The sequence below is a fragment of the Pholcus phalangioides genome, unplaced genomic scaffold, assembly GCF_987345545.1.
Source record: "Pholcus phalangioides strain wild (caught in Gottingen) unplaced genomic scaffold, Ppha-v1.0 ptg000001l_1, whole genome shotgun sequence".
Classification (NCBI taxonomy): domain Eukaryota; kingdom Metazoa; phylum Arthropoda; class Arachnida; order Araneae; family Pholcidae; genus Pholcus; species Pholcus phalangioides.
This window is the reverse complement of record NW_028301594.1, coordinates 13,436,460-13,459,395: the sequence shown is the minus strand read 5'-3', so window position 1 is coordinate 13,459,395 and position 22,936 is coordinate 13,436,460. Positions and strand designations below refer to the sequence as shown.

The 22,936-nt window shown below is 32.3% G+C and overlaps 1 protein-coding gene across 1 annotated transcript; it reads right to left on the bottom strand.

Moving 5' to 3' along the window:
* Window positions 1-1,244: 1,244 nt before the first annotated feature.
* Window positions 1,245-22,893, bottom strand: PNKP (Polynucleotide kinase 3'-phosphatase). The gene is made up of 16 exons (XM_089231021.1): window positions 22,656-22,893; window positions 20,381-20,581; window positions 17,599-17,961; window positions 12,992-13,158; window positions 12,523-12,602; window positions 11,015-11,093; window positions 9,829-10,036; window positions 8,813-8,880; window positions 8,547-8,639; window positions 7,860-7,958; window positions 6,101-6,128; window positions 5,613-5,674; window positions 4,407-4,516; window positions 2,815-2,902; window positions 2,056-2,123; window positions 1,245-1,460 (listed from the first exon to the last, which is right to left on the bottom strand). The coding sequence occupies exons 2-16, from the start codon at window positions 20,529-20,531 to the stop codon at window positions 1,337-1,339; spliced, it is 1,788 nt and encodes a 595-aa protein (XP_089087147.1). The 5' UTR covers window positions 20,532-20,581; window positions 22,656-22,893; the 3' UTR covers window positions 1,245-1,336.
* Between the last annotated feature and the right edge of the window lie 43 nt (window positions 22,894-22,936).

Genomic DNA, 22,936 nt, shown 5'->3' with positions numbered 1-22,936 from the left:
TCTCTCAGAAGTTATGTAAAATGAGCATGCTCCTAGTACAAACTCCTTCCTTTGACTATTGTTAAGAGCATGCCTCTCCCCCACCAATGGGCCGTGCGGCCATATTGGGCGCCGCTCTAGGAGGGGTGCAAAATAGAGTTGAAAGGGTGAAAAAACTTTGTTGACCAAAAAAAAAGTCGTCAGTAGCGCCAAAAATAGATTCCGCATGGGTAGAATTTTTTTTCTCAAGCCGCTTCTGTGTGTTCACCAAATCCGGATTTTCGCAATGTGAAATTGTCACGATCGGCAACCGCCGACGATAACCACACGACCGCATAGTGGGCTAGATGACAAAACTATGAATATTTTAGCTGGAGTTTTTAGAGATCCCATTTTTTCCCAACGATCTTCGAAAAATGTCGGTAATTTAAACGTGTAAACCAATCCCCTTTCCGATGTATGCCGTTTTTGAACGCAGGTTGGCAGCCGCGAAATTACCGTTATTTTCAGTATATAACCCACAGGAGATAAATCGGAAAATTCGGCATATTTATTCAGGGACTTTGATAGCCCGCCGGTTAACCAATAACAGTATAGGACTTTATACTTCAAGGTAGTAGAGCTACTTCCCAAGGTCACGAGATAACGCTACTGTGGTAGAAAGTGAAAAAAAAAATATTGAAGTTTCTCCCTCCGTATCTCGGAAAGAACGCGTCCCGTGAACAAAATTTTCATGCTTTTTCCTAAATTCCGGATATTTGACGCACTACAATACATTAGCAGTACATCCGCGAACCACAAACAAGAATTGGGGCAAATACGCAGGGTTTCGGCGCAGCTCATGCACCCCTGTATTTTATAGCTGCAATCACCATAATTAGCTTTGAGCACAAAAAAATGCTATGCAAAGCAATATCCATGTGGGTGTAATGAATAGGTTATAACTTGGGAATGATAATTTCGAGAACTGATGCTACAGGATCGTGAAATTCTATATTTGGCAGAATGTTACATTTTTTTTTTTTTCAACTCTTCAGATGAAAAACATTTGCCTTTTGACATTGGTGAAAAGTGTTTTAACGAGTATAAAAAACATGTTACAATGTCTCTCATTACGCAATATGCCAGTCACAGGAAAAGACTTTCCATTCACTAACACAGTGATCATCTGGACTTTGTTTTACATAGATAAACATGTTCGTTTATGTAAAACAATCACTAAGTTTGCCATTATAAATACAGCAGAGAAATAAACACATGGTTATATAAATTTGAGAAATTTTATTCCATCCATAACCAAGAAATATACTGAGATTATAAAAAACATCACAGTCTTCTCATCAGCATAAATTATACATCATTTTTCGAGGAGAAACTTTCTATACAGTTTTTCTTCATGCCTTGTTTTGAATTTAGGAATGAAGTTAACATGAAGAATTTCTGTAAAACCTTCTTTCAAATCTGGTTCCTGATATTTAGACCTATAACAAAGTTACAATACTCTTGAAGATAAAAATAGTTATCTCAGAATTGTTTATGATTGTAAAATAATCAATTCTAATACTTAGAGAAAAATAAATCGTAATGAACAAAAAACGATAGAAACACAAGTATCATGTTAAGTTGAAAGTTTTCTAATATAATGGCAAAACAATTAAAATTGTTTTGTAAGTTATTCTCTTTGCATCAGTGCATTCACTCTATCACTAATAAGAAATCTGATTTTTTTTTTTTCCGCCTTCAGTTAATGATAAAAAATGCTACCCAAATTGAGATATTTTGTTACATGAAACAAATTGTTCTCAGTAATACAAAAAGCTATTCTAAGGCCAGGATTACACTGTAAAAGGTCTTTTATCACACAGAAAAAAGGTCTTATGAAACTTGAAAAGCAACCCATAAGCATATTGGTTACGTTCACTCAAATGTAACCTTATGCTTATTAGTTGCATTTTCAAGTTTTAAAAAAGAATTTTAATAAAATTTTCATAGTGTGGGGAGGCCAGGCAAGAGATTAATTGTAGAAAGTTTTTTAATTCTATTTGATTAAATACAAGTATAAATATGTTAACTCACTTGTAGCTATTAAGAACCATATCATTGACACCTGCATGTTTGTCATCTCTATTCTGAAGCTCTCTGAACTGAAAAAGAATTAAGACTTCAGGTTAGAGAAAAAATCAAGTTGGATTAAATTTTCAAGAAAATGTGCCTGCGCGCAATCCATGGATCCATATCAAAAATATCTGAATTTCTTAGTGAATAGTGTGTTATGGAGAGTTAATTACCTTCTGATTTTTTTCCCCCAAGAGAGTAGAATTGAAATAAATATTTAAAAATGTACACATGATATGTATGGATGCAAGTAGAAAAATCAAATTTTGTTAAAAAAAAATACTTCCATTACTTAATATGTGGGTAACATTTTTTTCAAAGCATCAAAATTTTCATTTGCGAATTGCACACAGGAGATTGAGGGGTATGGATAAATTTTAGCTCTTTTAGCCAGCAAGTTTAAAAATTTGTGCACCCATGGTCTACTTTTATTTAAGAAAATACTTACTCTATATAAATAGATTTGTGTAAAATAACTTATTGAATTCATTGCATCCTTATCATAGGTATATAAATACCGAAGTAATAGATTCAATTTTAATTTTTGAAAAAATTTAACAGATAAGCACTACAGAGAAATGTGGAAAGTTTCAGTTACGATATAAATAGTTCAATTAATGAGTTATTCAAACATGTCTCCTTCCTAAACAAAACATTCGAATTCATTAGTATGGCATTCAAACTGACAAATATGAAAAATTCTGATCATAAACAACTAACCATATTATTGTGCTTTGCTTGCTCAAGGGTACAGTTGAAGAGGAAGCATCTACAGGGCACTTTATGCTGCTTGGCACACTCAATGTACCTAAATAAGGTCAGTAAATAATGATTACTCAATCAACATAATGTTTGATTACAAGTTGAAGTAACCAAAACTAAAATTATTTTCATTATAAGGGGAAAAAATATGCAATGGACTCGCTGCTAGAATTTCAAGGTTGATGAATTTATTAATTTTAAAATATCTGTTGAAAGTGCAGACGACTTTGTCTAATAATAAGTCCAATCACAGCCCCCTATCTAGGGGCTTCCTAGATCTTAAAATTTGCTTATCTAATAACATGGCTTTTTCAGTATTTTCGACAAAAGGAAAGAATTTCAATTTAAAGTCAATTTTCTAACTAATTTCAATTCTAATATTAGTATTAGAATTTTGAAAAATATATTTTTTGGACAAATTTCAAGAATTAAAAAAACTTGCAATAATGTTAAAGAATATTTAGAAGCTTATTCTGAATTTTTTAATATCTTGAGTGGCAACGGATTTCTATCTTCTTTTCTGGGTTTCACGATTTCACCCAGGAACTTCTAATGGTCGGTTCGAGCGATATGCTCAAAAAAGATTCTTACTCTTGGTATGTTTTTTTTTCAAGTTTTCTAATTTTTCAATTTTTAACACACTTTGTGTATGTATATTTTGTGTTTTTAACTCATTTGTTATTTCATATTTTGATTTTTATATTTTGTCATTTTTGCTGTTTGACTTACAAAGCTTGTTTCTCGCAAAAATGTCGGGGGAACTGATGGTAATTTTTTGCCTATTAGGCTTACCATCATTAGAAACATTTTTGCAGTTTGGAGCAATGTGGGGGGGGGGGGGGTTCCCCCTTGAGAACGACCTCCTCATTGATCCATATTCTTCCTTTTTACAATTTTTCAATAACTTCTCATCTTTCACCTTTTCATAATATTTAATTTTGGGTTATGTGTATAAAGCAGCCTTTTGTGGCACGATACACTAACTTTTGGAAATTTTTCATTGAAGTCTGTTTTTGAAAAAGTTTTCACTGAAAGCTGATTTGTTAATTTTAATTTTCTCTTTGATGCATACTAACTAACTAACTAACTAACTATATATATATATATTGTTTGCACTCTCAAAATTTCGTATAAACCTTAAAAAAAATTGTCCTCTATTTTTGAGGATTTTTTATGTCTCGGGCGATAGATTTCTCCAGCCCAGCTTCACTGAAGAAAAGATCACAAATTCTAAAAGATTCTGAATATGTCTGGTTTTTTAAAAATATTTAAGGAAATTGAACATGCAGAAAAAAATTGAGTGCCCCCACACAAAATGGAAAAAAAGAAAACAATGACAGCTGTAATTTTTTTAGCATGTTCAAGCTCACATTTTCAAAAATTTAGTCCCTCTCTGAGAAAATCCTCGCTAAAATAATAGCAGAAAGCTAGAATGTTATTTGGTAGATGATTTGTTTACACACAATGACAATCAAGATAGGCTAATATTCATAGAATTCTATAGATATCATAATTATATGAAAAAAAAAACTAATTTTTCAAAGTCTCACCTAGCTCTGCTTTCCTTATCAGGATTTGTATTATCAATAACCACAGACTTTTTCAAATTTAAAGCTTTTGCGCATTCAGACACACATTTCTGCCATGACCCCAAAGTGTCCTTAAATATACAATAATATTGTACAAGGTAACTTGTTTGAATAGAACAGACTGAAAAACTTAAGAAAAGTGGAATTTGAATTAGTCATACAAAATGTTTTCATATACTTTCTTAATCGGGTCAAACTGTATTACATGATTTTTCTTCAATTCAACATAATGTGAGTAGCACAAATATTTGTTATACAATAAGCTTATGGCAACTAATAGATCTTTCTTAAGAGAACAGCTATCTGAGAAAACAAAATATTATAAACTGGCCACATACAAAAAAAAATTCATCTAAATCAGTGGTTCCAAAACTGTGGGTCACATTAATGAATAAAGTTTTTTTTTTTCAATTGTCCTGCACAATTTTATAATTAAAATGTATTACATTAATAGTGACTTATATGATAAATGCAAAAAATTGGATTTAATCATACTCATTGGAAATTAGTCTATCTAAATTATCACAAGTCTTAAAGCCCTTTGAGCGGCACAGCAGAAATCAAAACCCCTTCAAAATGAAGTATGCTTCTTAATGAATAAGCCTTTTTTCCAATTTTCAGCAGATGCAAACTAAGGGGGTATACGGAAAAATGTTCCATTGAGAAATCAACTTTACAAAATATCTGGTATTGCCATCACTAAAATATGAGTCTTTTAAGGAGGCAAGATGTCTTGTCAATGCCTCTTAATGGGTTAAGGAATTTAACTCATTTATAGGGAAACAAAAAAGACATACTTTCTGCTACACATTAGTTAAAAATTTAAATTCAAATATTAAAATCCAAGTATATGATATCATCTTCCCCTTTCCCCGCATGCTATAAAACACCAGCTTTTTGAATCTTGTGGTCTGGTCTGTTCTAGGCATGTGGGGAAATGCAAGGTTTAATAAGATCGTGATAAGTTAAGATCATGGTATATATTCAACCAATGAATTTTTATAAAGATATTTAAGAATTTTTCAGGATCTGTGACTGCAATCTCCCAGCAGGGGAGGGGGGGGGGAATACGGGTATTCCCGGCAGGCTCTCCCTTGCTGTTTCCTAGCATGTAGGCTAATGCTGGAGAAAACTGTAAGTATGATGTAATTTTATAAAATAACTTACTCTATTTATATGAACATATCCTTTTGGTACAAGATATGACTGCACAAAATGAGATTTTCCAGCTACAAGAAAAATTTAAAAAATATAAAATTTTATACAGTGGAACCTGTACAAAACAATGTCAAGAGACAGAAATAATATTCCATTTCAGACAAATTTTCATTTTATAAAGATGCACATCAAAGCACTATGATGATCAAACAGACCATTTTTTGATTCTGTTTAAGACTGGTTTCTGTCTCATAGTGTCCGTCTTAGGTTTCACTGTATTTATTACAAATATTTTTTAAAAATTTTTGACGAATCCAGCTTTTCAACTGATGTCTATACCAAATTTTTTTTCAACTAGAAGTGAGTAGTGTTTACTTTTGAATCATTTTCAAGCATTACATTCAAGCAAACATTACCTACAAGTTAAAAAAAATAGATATGGATGAGAGATTCATAATGAAAAAATTTCCCAAAAACTAAGAATAAGTAATAATTACCTGCAGGAAATCCAACACATATGATAACCTGAAAAAGAATAAGAATAGTTTAAATTATACATTTAAAAAATCATGAACTATGCATTTTCACACACATAAAAATATATAAAATATTTCAAACACATAAACATGTAGCTTATGATGAATGAAAGTGTAACATGAAAAGGAAGAATGAATTGAACAATCAGCTGGCCTTCATCAACTTTATATAATGAAGGTTTAAGTTACACTCAGATTTGTAGATGGAAATTATATCACCATATGATAATCACTACTTACTTCGGGACATATATTTTGTATTATACTGGATGCAAAAACTCTAATAGAATTAGAGCATAGAAAAATATAGGAATTGCTCTTCGCACAAAACAGGCACAAGTTCATTTTTTGCAAAATTTACTTTAGACATTTCCCACATTTCAGTGCAAGCTTCTACATATTTTATGTCAAAAGTAAAAAATTAAAACAAATTAGAGGTGTCTGCTAAAAGATATCCATAGCTACAGTCTCAAAATTCATAACGGAAAGGTTACAATCTCGGACATTTTTTAGAAAACAGTGGAAAAAAAACTAGTTTTTGTGGCTAAAAAATGCCCTTTTTGCATGAAGTGGTTCAGTTATATATCGCAAAGTAAGCTATGCATGGATATGTGCTACTGAATTTCTTGAAAACATAATTTTAACAACAAAAATCAATGTGTCAAATCATCATAAGCAACCCACAAGTTGTATATAATATTGCATATTTGAAAAAATGAGCACTGTAACACTTATTGACAGCAGAGGGGCCGACATGAAGAATACTTTGGATGGGACTGGGCTGATACTACTAAACCACACATGCACCTCATCCATATTCCTCTGCAGAACTTCTAATGAACTGTCACATGCTGGAATATGCACATATGTGAAGTTTGTTTCTATGTAATACTGCCATCTGCCATAAATTTCTCTAAATATGGGTGAATTCTAATGATTGTATGGTTGTAAGCCTGTTGTTCTCTGTGACAAGACTTTTTAATGGAGAGATCAGCTTGCATTTGTATCTTGAAGTTGGCACCAAAGAAAACCAACTGCAGCTGACTACCAATGTAGCTGAAAGTTGCTGGTCTTCCCATATAAACGGGACTCAAACACATATGCAGGAGAGGGGGAGTGCATTGCATTTTTTTTTCAGAAATTATTGGGGGCTCAACCCCCCTAAAAAATTTATTGGGGGGGGGGAGTTCAAATGTCCTCAGCTCTAGGTTAAGATGCCTATGACTCCGATATATGGTGACAGGGCATTATAATGGTGACTTAGTCTAGTCTAGGGATAGAGCATTTAATGAATATTTGTGATAATGAAAAAATTAGTACTTATACAGTATGTGTATACGGATCAGTATAAATAATAATCAGTTATATTGCTAAATACTTATGTGAGATAAAGCTGTTGTAGATTGTAAAAACTAACAATTTGTCAGTTTATTTTGTAAATTCTTCAATGTATTTCATAAAACAAGATTAAGATATTAGTCATTTTATCACCACAAACCATTATTTCAATGTTGTAGAATGAGAATATAGTTGATGAATTACGAATTTGAGAAAGTAATGCAAAATATTAATTCAATATACACAATTTTATTGACAGTACTTTGTTTTAAATGATTTGAAAATATTTTAAAAACAAAGTATGTGTGGGAGGCATATGCAGTGAAAGACAAACAATAAAACTATTTCATACAATATTCTCCTTAAATCTTATTTGACTTACCTCAGATGAAGAAGAAACAATACTGGTTTCGTTGAATAATTTATTTTGTATAGAAGATGGTTTATAACCAATTGCTAGTGTCTTTCCATCGACTGATCGCTAAACCAAGGAAAACCAAAAATATATTTGCAACTATTAATTATGGAAAACACATAGTTTTTGTGAAGATACATGCAGTCAAACTTCCATGGCTTGAGAATTTTTGAAATCTCAAAGTAATTTTGATCTGCAATGTGATATATAGTCTGCATTCAAGCAGAAGTCACCAGTTCCAGTTTTGAGATTTTGTCAATTTAAACTTTTGAGTCGTTATGAAAAATAGTAAAATTCAATTTAAAGATCTCTAACTCCTACAGTAAACTTACTGATATTTAAATAACTGGTTCGTGGTTCCTAACTGTTCATATCATAAAAAAATTAATTGGAAATTCTAATCAAATGAAACTCTGCAGTAACCCATCAAAAAATTTTGTGAAGTTAGTGACTTTTGCTTGAATGCCGACGTGTGTAGTTTAAAGTTCTATATATTTTTATTATTTGAAGCGATATCAACTGCCAGAAGCACTATCAGTAGTTTTTACAGTTAATGTCTTGAAAAAAGTGTTATTTTAGAATTCGAGGAAAAACTTTTAACAACACACTTTTGTGTCAAATATACTGAATATATATATGACTTGAAAACCTTACTGGATCAAAATTTGGCATACAGTATTCTGCTGGCTTTAGTCCGAGGAAGAATTCTTCAGGTGTTTGAAACTTCAGACCAAGATTCAAAGCAAACTGAAAAAATAAAAATAGTGTACAACTTTAGAAATAAAGATTGGCTGAAGGATGAAACTTATACTCAAAATTATGTACAATTTTTTTATTAATGGGTTTTAAATTTTTTATTACCAATGGGTAATGTATATATAAATAAATGATATGTGAATACTAGCAAATCAAATACTTACAAGTCTATCAGCACATGAAAAATCTTTCTTTTTCTTTGGCGCCCAGTTTTCTATACGGCCAGCAGCATCTAAATTTGAAAATTCCAAAAACCACTAATAATCATAACACTTTTGGTTTTTCCAATCAAAATTTTTGGTACATAATAACACAAAAGTTATAACTCAAATGAAAACAATCGATGCAAAAAAACCCCAAGGTTCATTTAAATTCACACAAAAGTGGAACTTCAGATCTTGGATAATCTTGAGATTTACTCCAAGAGACAAAAAATGAAGCATTTTTATATACTGTGAAACCTATAAACGTTAGTATTACCATATGCGCTATAAGAATAAGGGGCTACTACAAAAACCTTAAAAAAAATCATTGCTAACTTCTAAAGTCTTCATGTGAAGAAAAAATCATTAAACTGTCATTCTGAAACAATTTAATGAGGTTTTTTCAATTCAAAAGGAAATTTTAGAATTACCTTCATTTCAATATGTACAACATTCGTGTGCTAATCAGAAAACATTTTCACATTTGTTAGTGCAATGACTACTTTCCGACCAAATTTTTTAAATAATTAATAACTAATAAAAAATCTCTAAAATTATTTTCTAACATTCAGTAGACTTTAATCAAAGAAATGAATTTTAGTTATTCTTGTTTTATAAATAGCTTATGAAAACAACATTGAACACCACAAAATACATCAAATATTTCTCTTTATAAGCAAAATTTGCAGGTCTTTTTGTTTCAGCCAAAGCAAAAACAAAACTCATTTTTAAGTTTTCTTTAACATTATATGCATTGTAAAAATCACAAGAATGATCATGTGTGTGTGTGCGTTGAATGTGCTGTTTGAAGTATATCAACTGACAGCTCGCATTATTATTTGCTAATAGAAATGTTACGCTGATTATTGTTAAAGGTATGTTGAGGTCATATGCTGTGCAATTGTGCTTTGAAACTTTGTTATATTAAATTTTGCAGGCAATGTGATTTTTATCGGATGCTTAGTAATAGAAAGTACCTCCAATATAAACTGATTCATCCATATTCACTTCTACATCATCATTTCCCTTATGAATGAAATAGTCCCACATGCCAGTGTTTGGTTTGCGATATTTTCCAGAACCAGTTGACACAAAAACTTGGGCAGGAACACCAAGGCGACAAACTATTGCTTCTACTTTTCTCTTGAAATCTGGTACATGGGTTTTACCTCTAGAGATGCCTTTCTTTACAATCAAAATAATAATGATAGAAATAAACAATAAATGAAAAATAATACACATAAATTCATCTTATAAAGAGTTAGCTTCACAAATATCCTCATGATAATGAATGAAATGAATTGCATATAACTCTGTATACAAATCCTTATCACACTTTATAAAATAAAGGCTTAATGAAAATTAAATTAGAATTGGCTGGTTAATATAAATTTTGTGGACAACAACAGCATTTACAAATTAAAAAATAGCAGCAGACAAACAAACCAGCATTGCAAATTTTACAAAGGGGCCATTCAAGTATTACGTAAGCAGATTTTTAGCCATTTTTGACCCCCCTTTGCCAGCAAAAGTCAGCAAAACACTGATCCCCCCCCCCTTGTCAGCAAAATTTCGTCAGCAGCTTAGAATATTTCATATATTCAAAAAGGGTGGTTGATGACGTAAGCAACCTTCAAACCCCCCCCCCCTCATCAAAAGTCAACAAATCCAAAACCCCCTCCCCACCCTCGATGCTGACGTAATACTTGAATGACCCCAAATCATTATATATTGTACTCCCCCCCCCCCTCCCACATGCCAGAAGCATGAATGGGTAATGTCCTCAAAAAAAAAAGAATGTGGAAAATGACATTTGAATGTTTACTCTACCCATGTTACTCTATGGAAGTTATTTTCTTAAAATGTTTTGTAACATATGTTTCAATAGGGATACAAATTTTGGTGTTTCAGGCAAAACTTAGATAATAAAATAAAGTATTCAACCAGCTGATAAAAAAAAGGGAATTCACATTCGTGCTTCTGGCATGAGGGGGAGACAATATGCCTGGATTTTAGTTCACTGAATTATTTTGATCACTAACCTTGGAAAAAAATAGAATCACTAGTTGGATTATAGATGAGAGTATATCTGAGATCAAAATAATTACTATGCAAAAAAAATTTTTTTAGTGTATGAATTTATTTTCAGATGACAAATCCTACCTGGTTTGTGAATATAATAATTTTATAATCTTTTGCATGAAGTTCTTTCAATTTTCCTGGAATTTCAGCAAGCATAATTCTATACAAAATAGAATAAAACAAAATTAAACTAATTATGTGAAAAGTTACTCATACATTCAATTGATGCATTATACTCATATTCAAGTTTGATTTATTATGGTGTTTGGGTTTAGTTTCTCATTTTAGCAATCTGAGGAATTCTATGATCACATGAGATAATCAAGCTTTTATGTCTCACACTAGTAAAATTCGCATCATACTAATGTCTAGAATGTATATCCATGGCAAATAAATATTTGAATATATATATATGTATACAGTGAAACCTCAATATATCGTTACTCTGTGGACCAAGAAAAAATATTGTTGTGGAGGAATTATCGTTATATTAAGAAGCAACAGTTTAATGCCAGAGTATAGACATTTCCAAACATAATTTGAAAAAATATCATTGTAGAGGGATTCATCACAGTATGGAGTATAATTGTATCAAGGTTTCACTGTACTTCTATGATATAATAAGTTTATATTATTGAATGTATATGATAACATAACATAAGTAATATTTTTCAAAAAGAGTTCACTATTTGCAATAACCATTGTAACTTGATAAACTGCTCAAGCACTATAACATAATTAGAGATAAGGAAAAAACTACTTACAAAATCACAATTTATATCTGTATAAAAAATATTGTACAATAGAAAATTACAAGCAATAATAATGAGGAATGCTTCATGATGCACACAGGACTGCAATTAGAGGAGGACAGGTAGGGTCTGCTGCCCCTGGAGCTGGACCAAGATGGCATAGAGTTTACTCATTGTTTGTTAAAAATTACTGGGAGGTGGGGCACTAATACGTAGGGGAAAAGTAGTCAAATTTGGACCTCTTATTCTTAAAAACAGGAGGTGATTAGTACATTTACTTGATACCAGAAGGCAAGGCTACTGAATAAATGTGCGTAACGAATATTTGACATTCTCAATTCAATTTTGTTTTGATATGATTACACATTATCTTTGTTACAGTTACTTATTGCTATTTTTCATCACTTTTTCCTAATGCCTAAAGAACTTGATTCAGAGGTAAGTGCTGTTTTGTTATTTGCTATATATTTTTAAACCCTTTGATCGTATTTTAAGTGATAAGCAATTAAAATACATCTTATGGTCATCTGTAATAAACTGTTATTTGTAAAATGACAATGTGTTGTTCAATTTAAGCCAGTCAGATTCAGCGATGTACACAAATGTGTCCAATTTTGTCTCATTTTCCCATACTTATGCATGTCTCAAATTATGAAGTAAATTTTATTTCTCTAGTTGCAGTCCTGGATTCATATAGATCAAGCTCATTTTGCAGCTCATTACATACACATGTAAACAAATAACCAAATCAATACAAGTAATGTTTCTAGTACCTGTTGTCTCACAAATGAAAACAATATTTATAAAAATTAAATTTAACATCGCAAGTTTATTTACCTCCAGTCATCACAATTTGCAGGAAACACCTTTCCAGACTTAGTGCATATCAATGTGTGGTCAAGGTCAAATGCTGCTATCTACAAAAGAAATGAACTTGAGACTAACTCATGCATACACATATAAATAAACCATTGTTTGCTTAATTCTCTTGGACAATTAAAAGCAATTCAATCAGCGTGCAATTTTATAAGTTTTATCTTATAGTTATCAATATTTTTTTTGTCTGATAAAATTACTCATTTATTCAACTGTTTTATATAAGGATATATCCAGTATATAGATAGATAAAAATCTGTACAGATAAAAAAAGTTAGATCCTGTTATATGGGGCCCAGCTTATAACAAACATAATGACATAATAAAATTTCATGTCCTAGCCCATAGTATTGAATATAGCTGCCAGATATTTTGCAGCCTGGAAGTTTCTTTAACAGCATTCAATAGCACATAGGCTACACGTACTCACCCGTGGTCTTGATTTCACTCCAGCAGAGTTAAACATTAACAGCTTGCTGTGGTCATATTCTTCCCACTGATCTTTCGTTGAAAGAGATTGCATGTCTTTAACCACCGATTTCTGCAACGCATTAAGTTTAGACTGAATATTTCTCACTGATGCTTCATCATCATTTGCTGAAAAGTAGAAACAGCATCACAAATTGTTTTGCTATGAAAAATATCAAATGACAAGAACAGCTAATAGACCTTCAGGCCTCTTTGTTAGACCATATGGAAAACTAGTTGAGTGAGGAGATATCAGTTTCAGGAAAAAGGAAAATTAATCTCTGCCCTCATGGGGACTCAAACCTTGGTCTTCCGTTTGCCGGACGAGTGCTCTACCAAAGCTATGAAGACAGACAGAATTTTCCCTCCTTGGAGCATATGTATATGCTGAACGGCTCCATGCAATGGATGGTGGCAACATTATGCTAATACGAAGGTTTTTAACAACTGGCTGTTGCGAAGATATATTTCGCAACAGCCAGTTGTTAAAAACCTTCGTATGGTAGCAGAGAGTGACGTCATCCTTGTATTATGCTAATAGCTCACAGATGACATCAGGGGCACCAGATGGAGGTATATGACGAAAGACATCACTCTCCCTTGTTAATATGACATCTTTCGTCATATACTGCCATCTGGTGGTTCTGATGTCTTCTGCAAGCTATTAGCAGAATGTTGTCACCATCCTTGCGCGGAACCATTTAGCATATACATACGTTCCAAGGAGGGGAAATTCTGTCTGTCTTCATAGCTTAGTTGATACAGCACTCATCCAGCAAACAAAGCCCGGGGTCCGAGTCCCCGTGAGGGCAGAGATTAATTTTCCTTTCCTGAAACATTGATATCTCCTCACTCAGCCAGTTTTCCATATCTGACGTATTAACAATGGAAAGTGACGTTTTTCGTCACATGGCCTAATAGCCCAGAAACCGCCTGTAACTCATCGAATGCTGGCCATGAAAGCCTCAGCCAATACTGTAAAAGCAAACATAATTCAAGAGTAAAAAAACAGAAATAACAAAAAAAAGAGTATTTAATTGATTAAAAGCTCTACTCTGAATTATATCAACTCCTACTTCAATGTTATCATTTCAATTGTACAAGTGTATAGTAATATAAATAGTTTATATGATAAAATTCTAATCATTTTCGGATTCTAAACCATTTGTTTTCATAACTATTGTTTTATACTGCTATGGGTGATTTATACTACACTGTAAAAATTTGGTCATAAGATAAATAAACTTAATAAAATATTACTAAAACTGAAATGTTGCCTTACCTTTCTTTTTATGTACACAGATTCCCAAATTTATAACACAAAAGTCTTTTTTTTTTCATAAATTACTTCATATATATTTCACATTCACAAAATAAATAAAACCAGAATTCCTAGGACATAGGATCCTATGGGTTAGATTGCACTGAGGGCGATGGGAGAAAAAAATTTCTTAAGAAGGGGGCGATGGGGGACAAAAAAGGTTGGGAGATTATGGTTTAAACAGTCACATCAAAAACTGTCATACACCTTAAATACTGCATTTTAATATAAAAAAATTCCTTTGAAAATAAATACTTTAATTGCATGTAATTTCTAAAATTAGATTACATCTTTAATAAATTAATTAAAGTAATCAATTTATTATTATAATACAGCTTGATATGATATTCAAATAATTTTCCACTCCATAAATTATCTTAAACAATCTAATTATTATTATTATACTTATCTATGGTACTATTTTTTTAGCAAATGCCTGAAATTTTTTTTGTGTTATAAATACATAACGTTGAATTTTTGTTATTGCTAAATAATCTGGAAAACTCTAGATATTTAAAACAATGTTTTTAAAGGGCACAGCAGATGCTTGTCAGTGCCAATGGGACATGAAGCTCTGAAGAAACTCCCTACCTTTTTAGTACGACAGTAACAATGTCTAATCCTATGATTTAGTGGAAGGGGATTGTTTTTTGATTGATGCTGCACCTCACCTTGCAAAACTAAGGATACTTTGGCTAACGAGTCCTGCCAGCTAAGCTTCAATCAAAATAGCATTTTCAAACTTTGTATTTGTACTGAAAAATCTCTGAGAATGTGAATAAATGAGTCAACTTAGTTATGCATTGCTCTTATCAGAAGCTATGCCATAACAATTTTGCTACAGAATATAAACTTGTGAAGACTGCAAAATTTTGAGTATGAACATTAATATTTTGCATATACAAATACACAGCATGAAAAAAAGAGACAAAGGTCCATGAGGTGGCTGAAAAAAGATGCTCATAAAAATATGGATGTTGAATATACATCTAAAATACATAAAAAATACAGCAACCCAATAAGAGTGATAAAAAAACAATAATTACAATAAAATGTATAAATATACTGCCCACGCAAAAAATTATGGTTGTCTGATAAAAATATGGATAGCTTCTCACTTCATTTATCGTATTCTTTTTAAATGTGTCAATCATGTTGGAACTCGTGGAACCCCTTCCTAGAGGTAAGCTATTTCCTGCAACACCACAACCTAGAATTATCCTTCATCAATCAATACTGGTATCCCCTTGTTCAAGTAGTTAATTGATGGTGTACTGGACAAGTCATAGTCCAATTCATCCATCCAATTAAAAATTTTAAACACTTCAATCATATCCCCCCCTAACATCTACGCTCTTCCAATGTAAACATTTTCAAAACATCAATTCTTTCTTCATAGCTTAAGTCCTGTGCAATCAACAGCACATGTGGCTCTTCTCTGGATTCCCCCGACCAAGTCAATGTCCCTCTGTAAGTATGATATTAAAAATCTAATGGCATACTCCAATCCAGGCTGAACTGAGCCCCGAAAAAATTGAAAAATCACTTTAAGAGAACGCAAAGAGGTCTTTTTGAGAATGAAATCGAGCTTTCAATATTTTCTTTCTATAATTTTTTAACCACTGATGAACAATGTTCAGAAAACCTAAGCCGCATGTCAATGAGGATACAATGAAATACAGGTTGTTCGAACCAAAATGAGTTACTGTGCATTTGTAAACGGTAAAATTCATGCTCCAACCGTTGGCCCATGCTGTATTTCTAAATAATTGTGACAAATTAATATTTTGAACTATCTGTTTTTGACGTTTGTCATGTCAAAAACCCAACCCTGTGTGAAAGTGTTTACTTCATTACACTTCCGTGTAATGCAATAAAAGACTACTTCCCACAAAATATTTCCTAACAAATGTATAAAACAAATTATGGTATTCTTTGTGGTAAAACAAATAAATATATTCATTATTGTGTTTTATTCAACATATTTGAAATTTTTTTTTATTGTAAGCATATAGTGCTGATGAAACTTTCAAGTATCATGTTAATTAAATTGTTGTGCACTAAACAATATTTTTAAAAATATACGTACATGTACATTTTTAGGCTTTCATTAGAACTAAAATGACCCACCAAAAAATTTACATGATAATTATTCTATTTTATGTAAAAAGGCAGATAGAGGATTAACATAAATATGATAATATGCAACTATCCCCAAATCATATGAAAAAATAAATTTAAAAAAAGCCATGACTAAACAGTTTGATTCGCAAAATATAAAAATTAACTTTAACGAAAGGCTTTAATTGGAAGAAAACTTAACCAAAACCTTTAGTAAATTTTTCAAACAAGTCATCACAATATCATTGAAATAATCTAAAATCCAAAAATATATAGAGGCTTGTAGCACATCAATTATTGTTTGTTCATGGATTAATGCAGGGGTTCTCAAACTAGGAGCAGCCAACCAATGTCTTTGTTAAACTGCTTGGGGAGCTGCAGATAAGAGTTGATTAGAGAAAGGGGCACAGCAGGCGAAAATAGTTTGAGCACCCGCGGGGATTAACTCATAACAAAAACAATTACAAAGCACAAAATCAATGTGAGCCTGTTACAGAAAAATGTAAAATAATGGCAAAAAGAAAGAAACAGCAAAAACCTAGCTAGTAACTTTGGTAAATGTTCTGACAAAAATTACAAAAAGGGCAAATATATCGGCTCTGTCGCAAGAAGCAACGTAAGCACTCCTGTCCCTAGCAGGAGCAAAGCAAACTGGTGAAAGTCAAAAACTTCATGCAAAATGTTTCAAATTTGGGATTTTGCCAAATCAGTTCAGCAAACTTAATTTATAAACACCAATTAGTAGAAATGCAAAGCAACGTTTTATTCTCCACACCCTTTATGGAACTATAAACTATAATCCATAGTCATCAATCAGATACCATATTGTCATTAATATCAGTCAGTGCCGTCTCAAAGGCATGGGCCCACCCGGGCACGGCCTGGGGGCCTCACAAAAATGAGATTTGGTTGAAATTTTCGAGAATTTGTTTGGTAGGGCCTCTGAAAAATCAATTGGCCCAGGAGCCCATGATACTCTTCTGATATCAGTTACCATATTGTACATGGTTGGAAGGATAATGAAATTTTTATCAAGAATATTGGATATTTTTCCATTAGTCTAGAAGCCATCTTCTTGATATATAACTTTTTTTGAAAATTTCTCTAAAATGTTATTAAAGCAATACCTTTATCATGCTTGGCTTTCTTACTCGAACCTAGTCCAGATTCACATTCTCGCTTAAGACTGTCTAATGATGGAAATTCTGCAACTGCCTCTTCAAAATCTGGTAATGTAGGGTAAAGAGATGATGTTGCTGGCACCAATGTATCAACATGATTGTTCTCACTCTGAGAGTTGGTTTGCTTCTGTTTGGATGGAATAAACTCGAGTGTATATTTAAGGTCATCATTCAGGAGATTAATACTTTCACCTTCAGAAACTTCGACAGATTCATTCTGGATCAACAGCCTTCCTCCAACTTCTGAAGAATTGGCTCCAAGCTGAAAAACTTTTGCTGTGCGTTGCTCATAATCAACTATTATTTGAACTAAATGGATACACAGAAAAATGTAGATTAGAAATGAAATGCATTTTCATAAAGCAATGAAACTTAGTTATTTTTGAAGGCATGAATTTCAGAAATGATAAATTCATTGAAAATTATTATTGCGGTCATAAAAACTTTTGATCAAATGTCTAAAACAAAGACTTACTAAGGTTATTATCAGGCTTACTAGATAACTGTAAATTTTATGATGCCTAAGGAAACAATAATATCGTGTTTCCTTCGGCATTTCCTTTATATTATTAAAGGCTTTCTTTTACATTATAAGGCACCTCCTATTATCATGATGTGCACTATATTTCAAGAGTCTGTGTCCTTTTTGAGGTTTAGACATTTTTTTCAAATTTCTAGAGAAATACTGGGCAAATCGCTGAAATTTGTCATGTGAACCCTATGCTTGTACTCACAATTTCTAGTAAAAATGTAGTCATAAGTGCATTCGGGGGACCAACAAAAAATCAAATAAGAAAGAAAAGGTTTTTGATCAATCCTGTATGATAAAAAGCAAAATGATTTGTAACTTTCACAAAATATTGTACTAAGTTTGTGAAATTTTTCTATGTGTTTTCATGAGAATAGCACATATATTCATGACAATATGAAAATCCCAATTTTCATTGCTTTTTTTTTTTTTTTTTTTTTTCATTTCAACTAATTTTTTCATAAAATTCATAGGAAATCTGGCACATTATACATGAGATACCATGCACATAAATTTAGAATTTCATAATTCTGTATTCAATGAGATATAAATTTTTTAGTAAGTAATTATTAATCGTGCATGCTAGTAGCAAATATATATTTCATTTTTTCATAATTTGGTTGGCAGATACATTATACAACTTATATAAAAATTCCAATTATAAAAGTTGAACGTTATGAAAATTCTGTCATTTTGACATCATACATGTGCGTTACACTCAAGCATTTATCTCACATAGCATTAGATACGTCTTCGCTCATTCGCATAAAGCTTTTGTCACACCACTGTCATTTTCTGCACACGAGAGCAAGTTAGACGGGACCTACAATTTATTGCTTATTTCGAATGGTAGCCTTTTTCCTACTCACCAAAAGGTTGGTGTGCTAACACCTCACTTGCTGTGGGACTCCCTGCAGTAGCAATCCTTTTCTGTGGTCATGCCACCATTCCTGTTGTACCCCGTGTCAGGAAAGTGTCTGATGAAGACAAACTGGGTATCAAACTCCCGACACCTCTAAACATCCTTTGGTACTTTAGACGAGTATCTTATCAACCTGGGCTACCACACCCAGGCTTGTTTTTCAAAAATAAAAATAAAATGATATAAAATAATCTAAATACCAATTTGTGGAAAATCATTTATCATCCACACAGGTCTAATTATGCAGTAACTTAAATTATAGCTCGCGATATCATGTATGTCTTTCTGAATTTTCACGACATTCAACTGGAAGTTTTATATAAGTTGCACTGTATATATCTGGAAACCTACTTAACAAAAAATGAAATATATTTTTTCTGCAAATACACATTTAAAAATCATTTAGTAAAAACGCTAATATCTCATTAAATAGTAAATTGCCACATTCTAAACGCCTACCATAGGATATTTTATGTGTCGTGCAAATTTTTATGTAAATTTCATAAAAATTAATTGAAAACTCTGCATGTTACAAGCAAAAAATATGTGATGCAAATTGGAATTTTTTATAGAAAATATCTATATCGTTGTGAATATGTGTGCTATTCTCACAAAAATACACGCAAGTATTGTACAAAGTTAGTACAATATTTTGTGAAAGTTACAAATAATTTTCATTTTTTTATCATACAGGGTAGATCAAAAACCTTCTTATTTCCTTATTTAATTTTTTTTCTGTCTCTTAAATGCACTTGTGACTAAATTTTTTTACTGGAAATTGTGAGTACAAGTATGGGGTTCACATGACAGAAATTTCAGAAAGCCAAAAGAAATTTGCCCGGTATTTTTCTAGAAATTGGAGAAAATGACTAAACTCTTAAAAAGACACAAACTTTTGATGATGTAGTGTATGAGACAATTGATTAACTACAACGTCTTTTCATTTCCTCAAATAAATTTTTACAGCTACCCAAGTAAAACATATAAGCATTAAAAATTTATTTTCGTAGCATTTTATTTATGCCTGCTTTGACTTTAGTTTCACTCTTAGAGCCTAATATATTTTTACAATCAAGATCACAGACAATTCCAAATGGTCGATGACACTTGTGAATGAACTGTGTAAAACGTTTCACTGATGTTTTGTCATCACATTTGTAAGCCTACATATGTAAATAATTTACCACAAATGATTTGTGTTGATTGAGCAACGTCATCGCACAGGCTCTATGTTCCACACAGCCTTCCTATTTACAATAAAACTTTGAAAAACTTACGTTGAGTTTTTGAACATCTTCTCTCTCTAATTTTTGTTTGTGGACCTCTGCCAATAACTACTGGCGTTTTGTGCAAAAGATTGACATCTCTATATTTATAATTTCTGCTACGTAGAATACATTTTTCTGCAATTTTTTGAGATTCTGCCATAACTCTTTGAAGAGTACTAGTTGCCACTGTATATAATAGCTGATTCCCTCCTATAAATAGATAAAAATTAAATAAATTTAATATCAAGGTAATCAAAGAAAAAACTTTAAAAAATTGCATTGATTCCGTATCTGATTTTCCTTCATATAGATTTGGATTTAATTAGTTGTACATGCAGGGTGTCCCATAAATAGAGATACAAACTTTAAGGGGAGGTAGAGAGCATCAAAGGATTGAGAATTACATGGACCCCATGACTGGAAATGTCATTGTATTTTAATAGGCGGCGCTGTTCATGACAACAAAAGAGGAAAAATGTGTGAGTTTTCCTTTTTTTTCACCACCTCCCTGTCCATATATCGTTGCATGCTTCTCCTACTATGATCACTGCCAGAATATAAAAAAATATTTCCACACCAGCACTGTAGAAATATTTTCTGCCATGAACAGCGAGGTATGATGATGTTTTTAGTCATAGGTGTCAATGCAATTTTCAACCCTTTTGATGTTCTTTACCTCCCCCTTAAAGTTAGTACTTTTATTTACAGGACACCATTTACAGACTGGACAAATCGCAAAAAATTCAAGGCACCAGAATAATTTTTTAGGCGCATTCTGTGCTGACCTCAGCCTGCAATTTTATAACTACGCAAAGAAAATTTTAGGTGCCATTACCAATTTTTTAGGCATCATGGCACCGGGAATTTATACAGCCCTGTTATATATGCGATTACATTTGCATTCAACACAATAAAAAGCCTTCTTTTGCTAAAGTGTGTATGCGTAAAATAATATTTTGTATACAATGAAATCTCTACAAAACAATTTTAATAGAACTAGAGAAAGTAATCGTTTTAAGGGGGATTTATTGTTTACTACAGATCATGTTGTTCCCCCCATGCTAGAAGCATGAATGTGCAATGTTCTTGGGGAAAAAATGAGAGAAATGACGTTTGAATGTTTACGCTACCCGTGTTACTCTATTGACTGTGCTGTCTTAACCTATAGGCCTCAAGTGCAGAGAAAAAGGCCTCATGATAATGAGATTCCATTAAGATTTTTGACAGTAAACATGTAAATTGGTAAGCAATATTTTTTTTGTCAGGTAAAGATGCTCTTAAGATGGTCCTGTCTATGGAAGTTATTTTCCTAAAATGTTTTGTAACATGTGTTTCAATGAGACACACATTCGTGTTTCCAACAAAACTTAAATAGCAAAACTAAGGTATCCAGAAAAAAATGTGAAAATTTACAGTTTCATGCTTCAAGCATGAGGGAAAGCATGGATTCTGGGGACAATTGGGAAGATTGCTTCTCCCAAAAGCCAAATTATATGGCCAAAAGTTGTCTCTTCTTTCCCCCATCCTGAAAATATGGGATGATGCAATGCACCAACACAATTAGTCGCTTCTCCAGCACATCGCCCAGGGGATCCGACTGCCTCTGCTCCATTCCAAGCAGAAGATTTCCGCCTCTGCATCATTTATAACTGAATATGTCTGGTTCCACTTTATTTGCTGGTGAAGATATCTGCCTAAGTTCATACGCGGCTGAAGATGTCAGATGTCTGCCTCCGCTCCATCAATAGCTGAAAATGCCTGCCTCCGCTCCATTTTTAGCTGAAAATGCCTGCTTCTGCTCCATTCGTAGCTGAAGATGCCTGCTTTCACTAAAGCGCAGGGAGGCAGTGGGAACGACCACCACTCTCAAGAGCTGAATAATATAAAAAAAATTCTTTCCTATAAAATACAAGATGAGGAAACAAACAAACAAGCACAATTTGCCCTTCCCCCAGTCCCATCATCCTGGGTCCTTGCCTACATGAGAAATATATCATGCAGATGAAATATAATTTGGCATACATTGATACCATAGGAAATCTCTAAATAGTAATATCATTGTATAAGTTGATCAAGATTATCTTTTCACTGAAGTTTCAGTGGAAATAAGTAGGTATAAGTAGGTTTTTGTATGTTAATTGTAATTAAATATACATCTATACACATTCATAGATTCAAATACATGCGGTTTGAAGTTGATATGAGGAAAGAATTAATATAGTGAGATTGCATTTAAAAGACTATTAGTAAGTTTTAAGTAAATCATCTAGAGGATAATATTTACTTGTACACTCCTCAGATCCTCTTAGATCACAATGACAAAGTGAAAATTTTTTTCTCTTGAATATTGAGTCATCTTAAGATCTGAATCTAACCTCGATCAATTAATAATGACAAGGTGAACCAGGTATTGTAAACACGCTCATTTCCCCATCACATACACAAACAATAAGTAATTTTTAAAATTATGCAGTTCAAGGATCACAAGGATGACGAAAGAGGTATCGTAACCGAAACAAGCTATCATTGGTCAAAAGAATGGTACGTCATCATCAGCTCTACAAT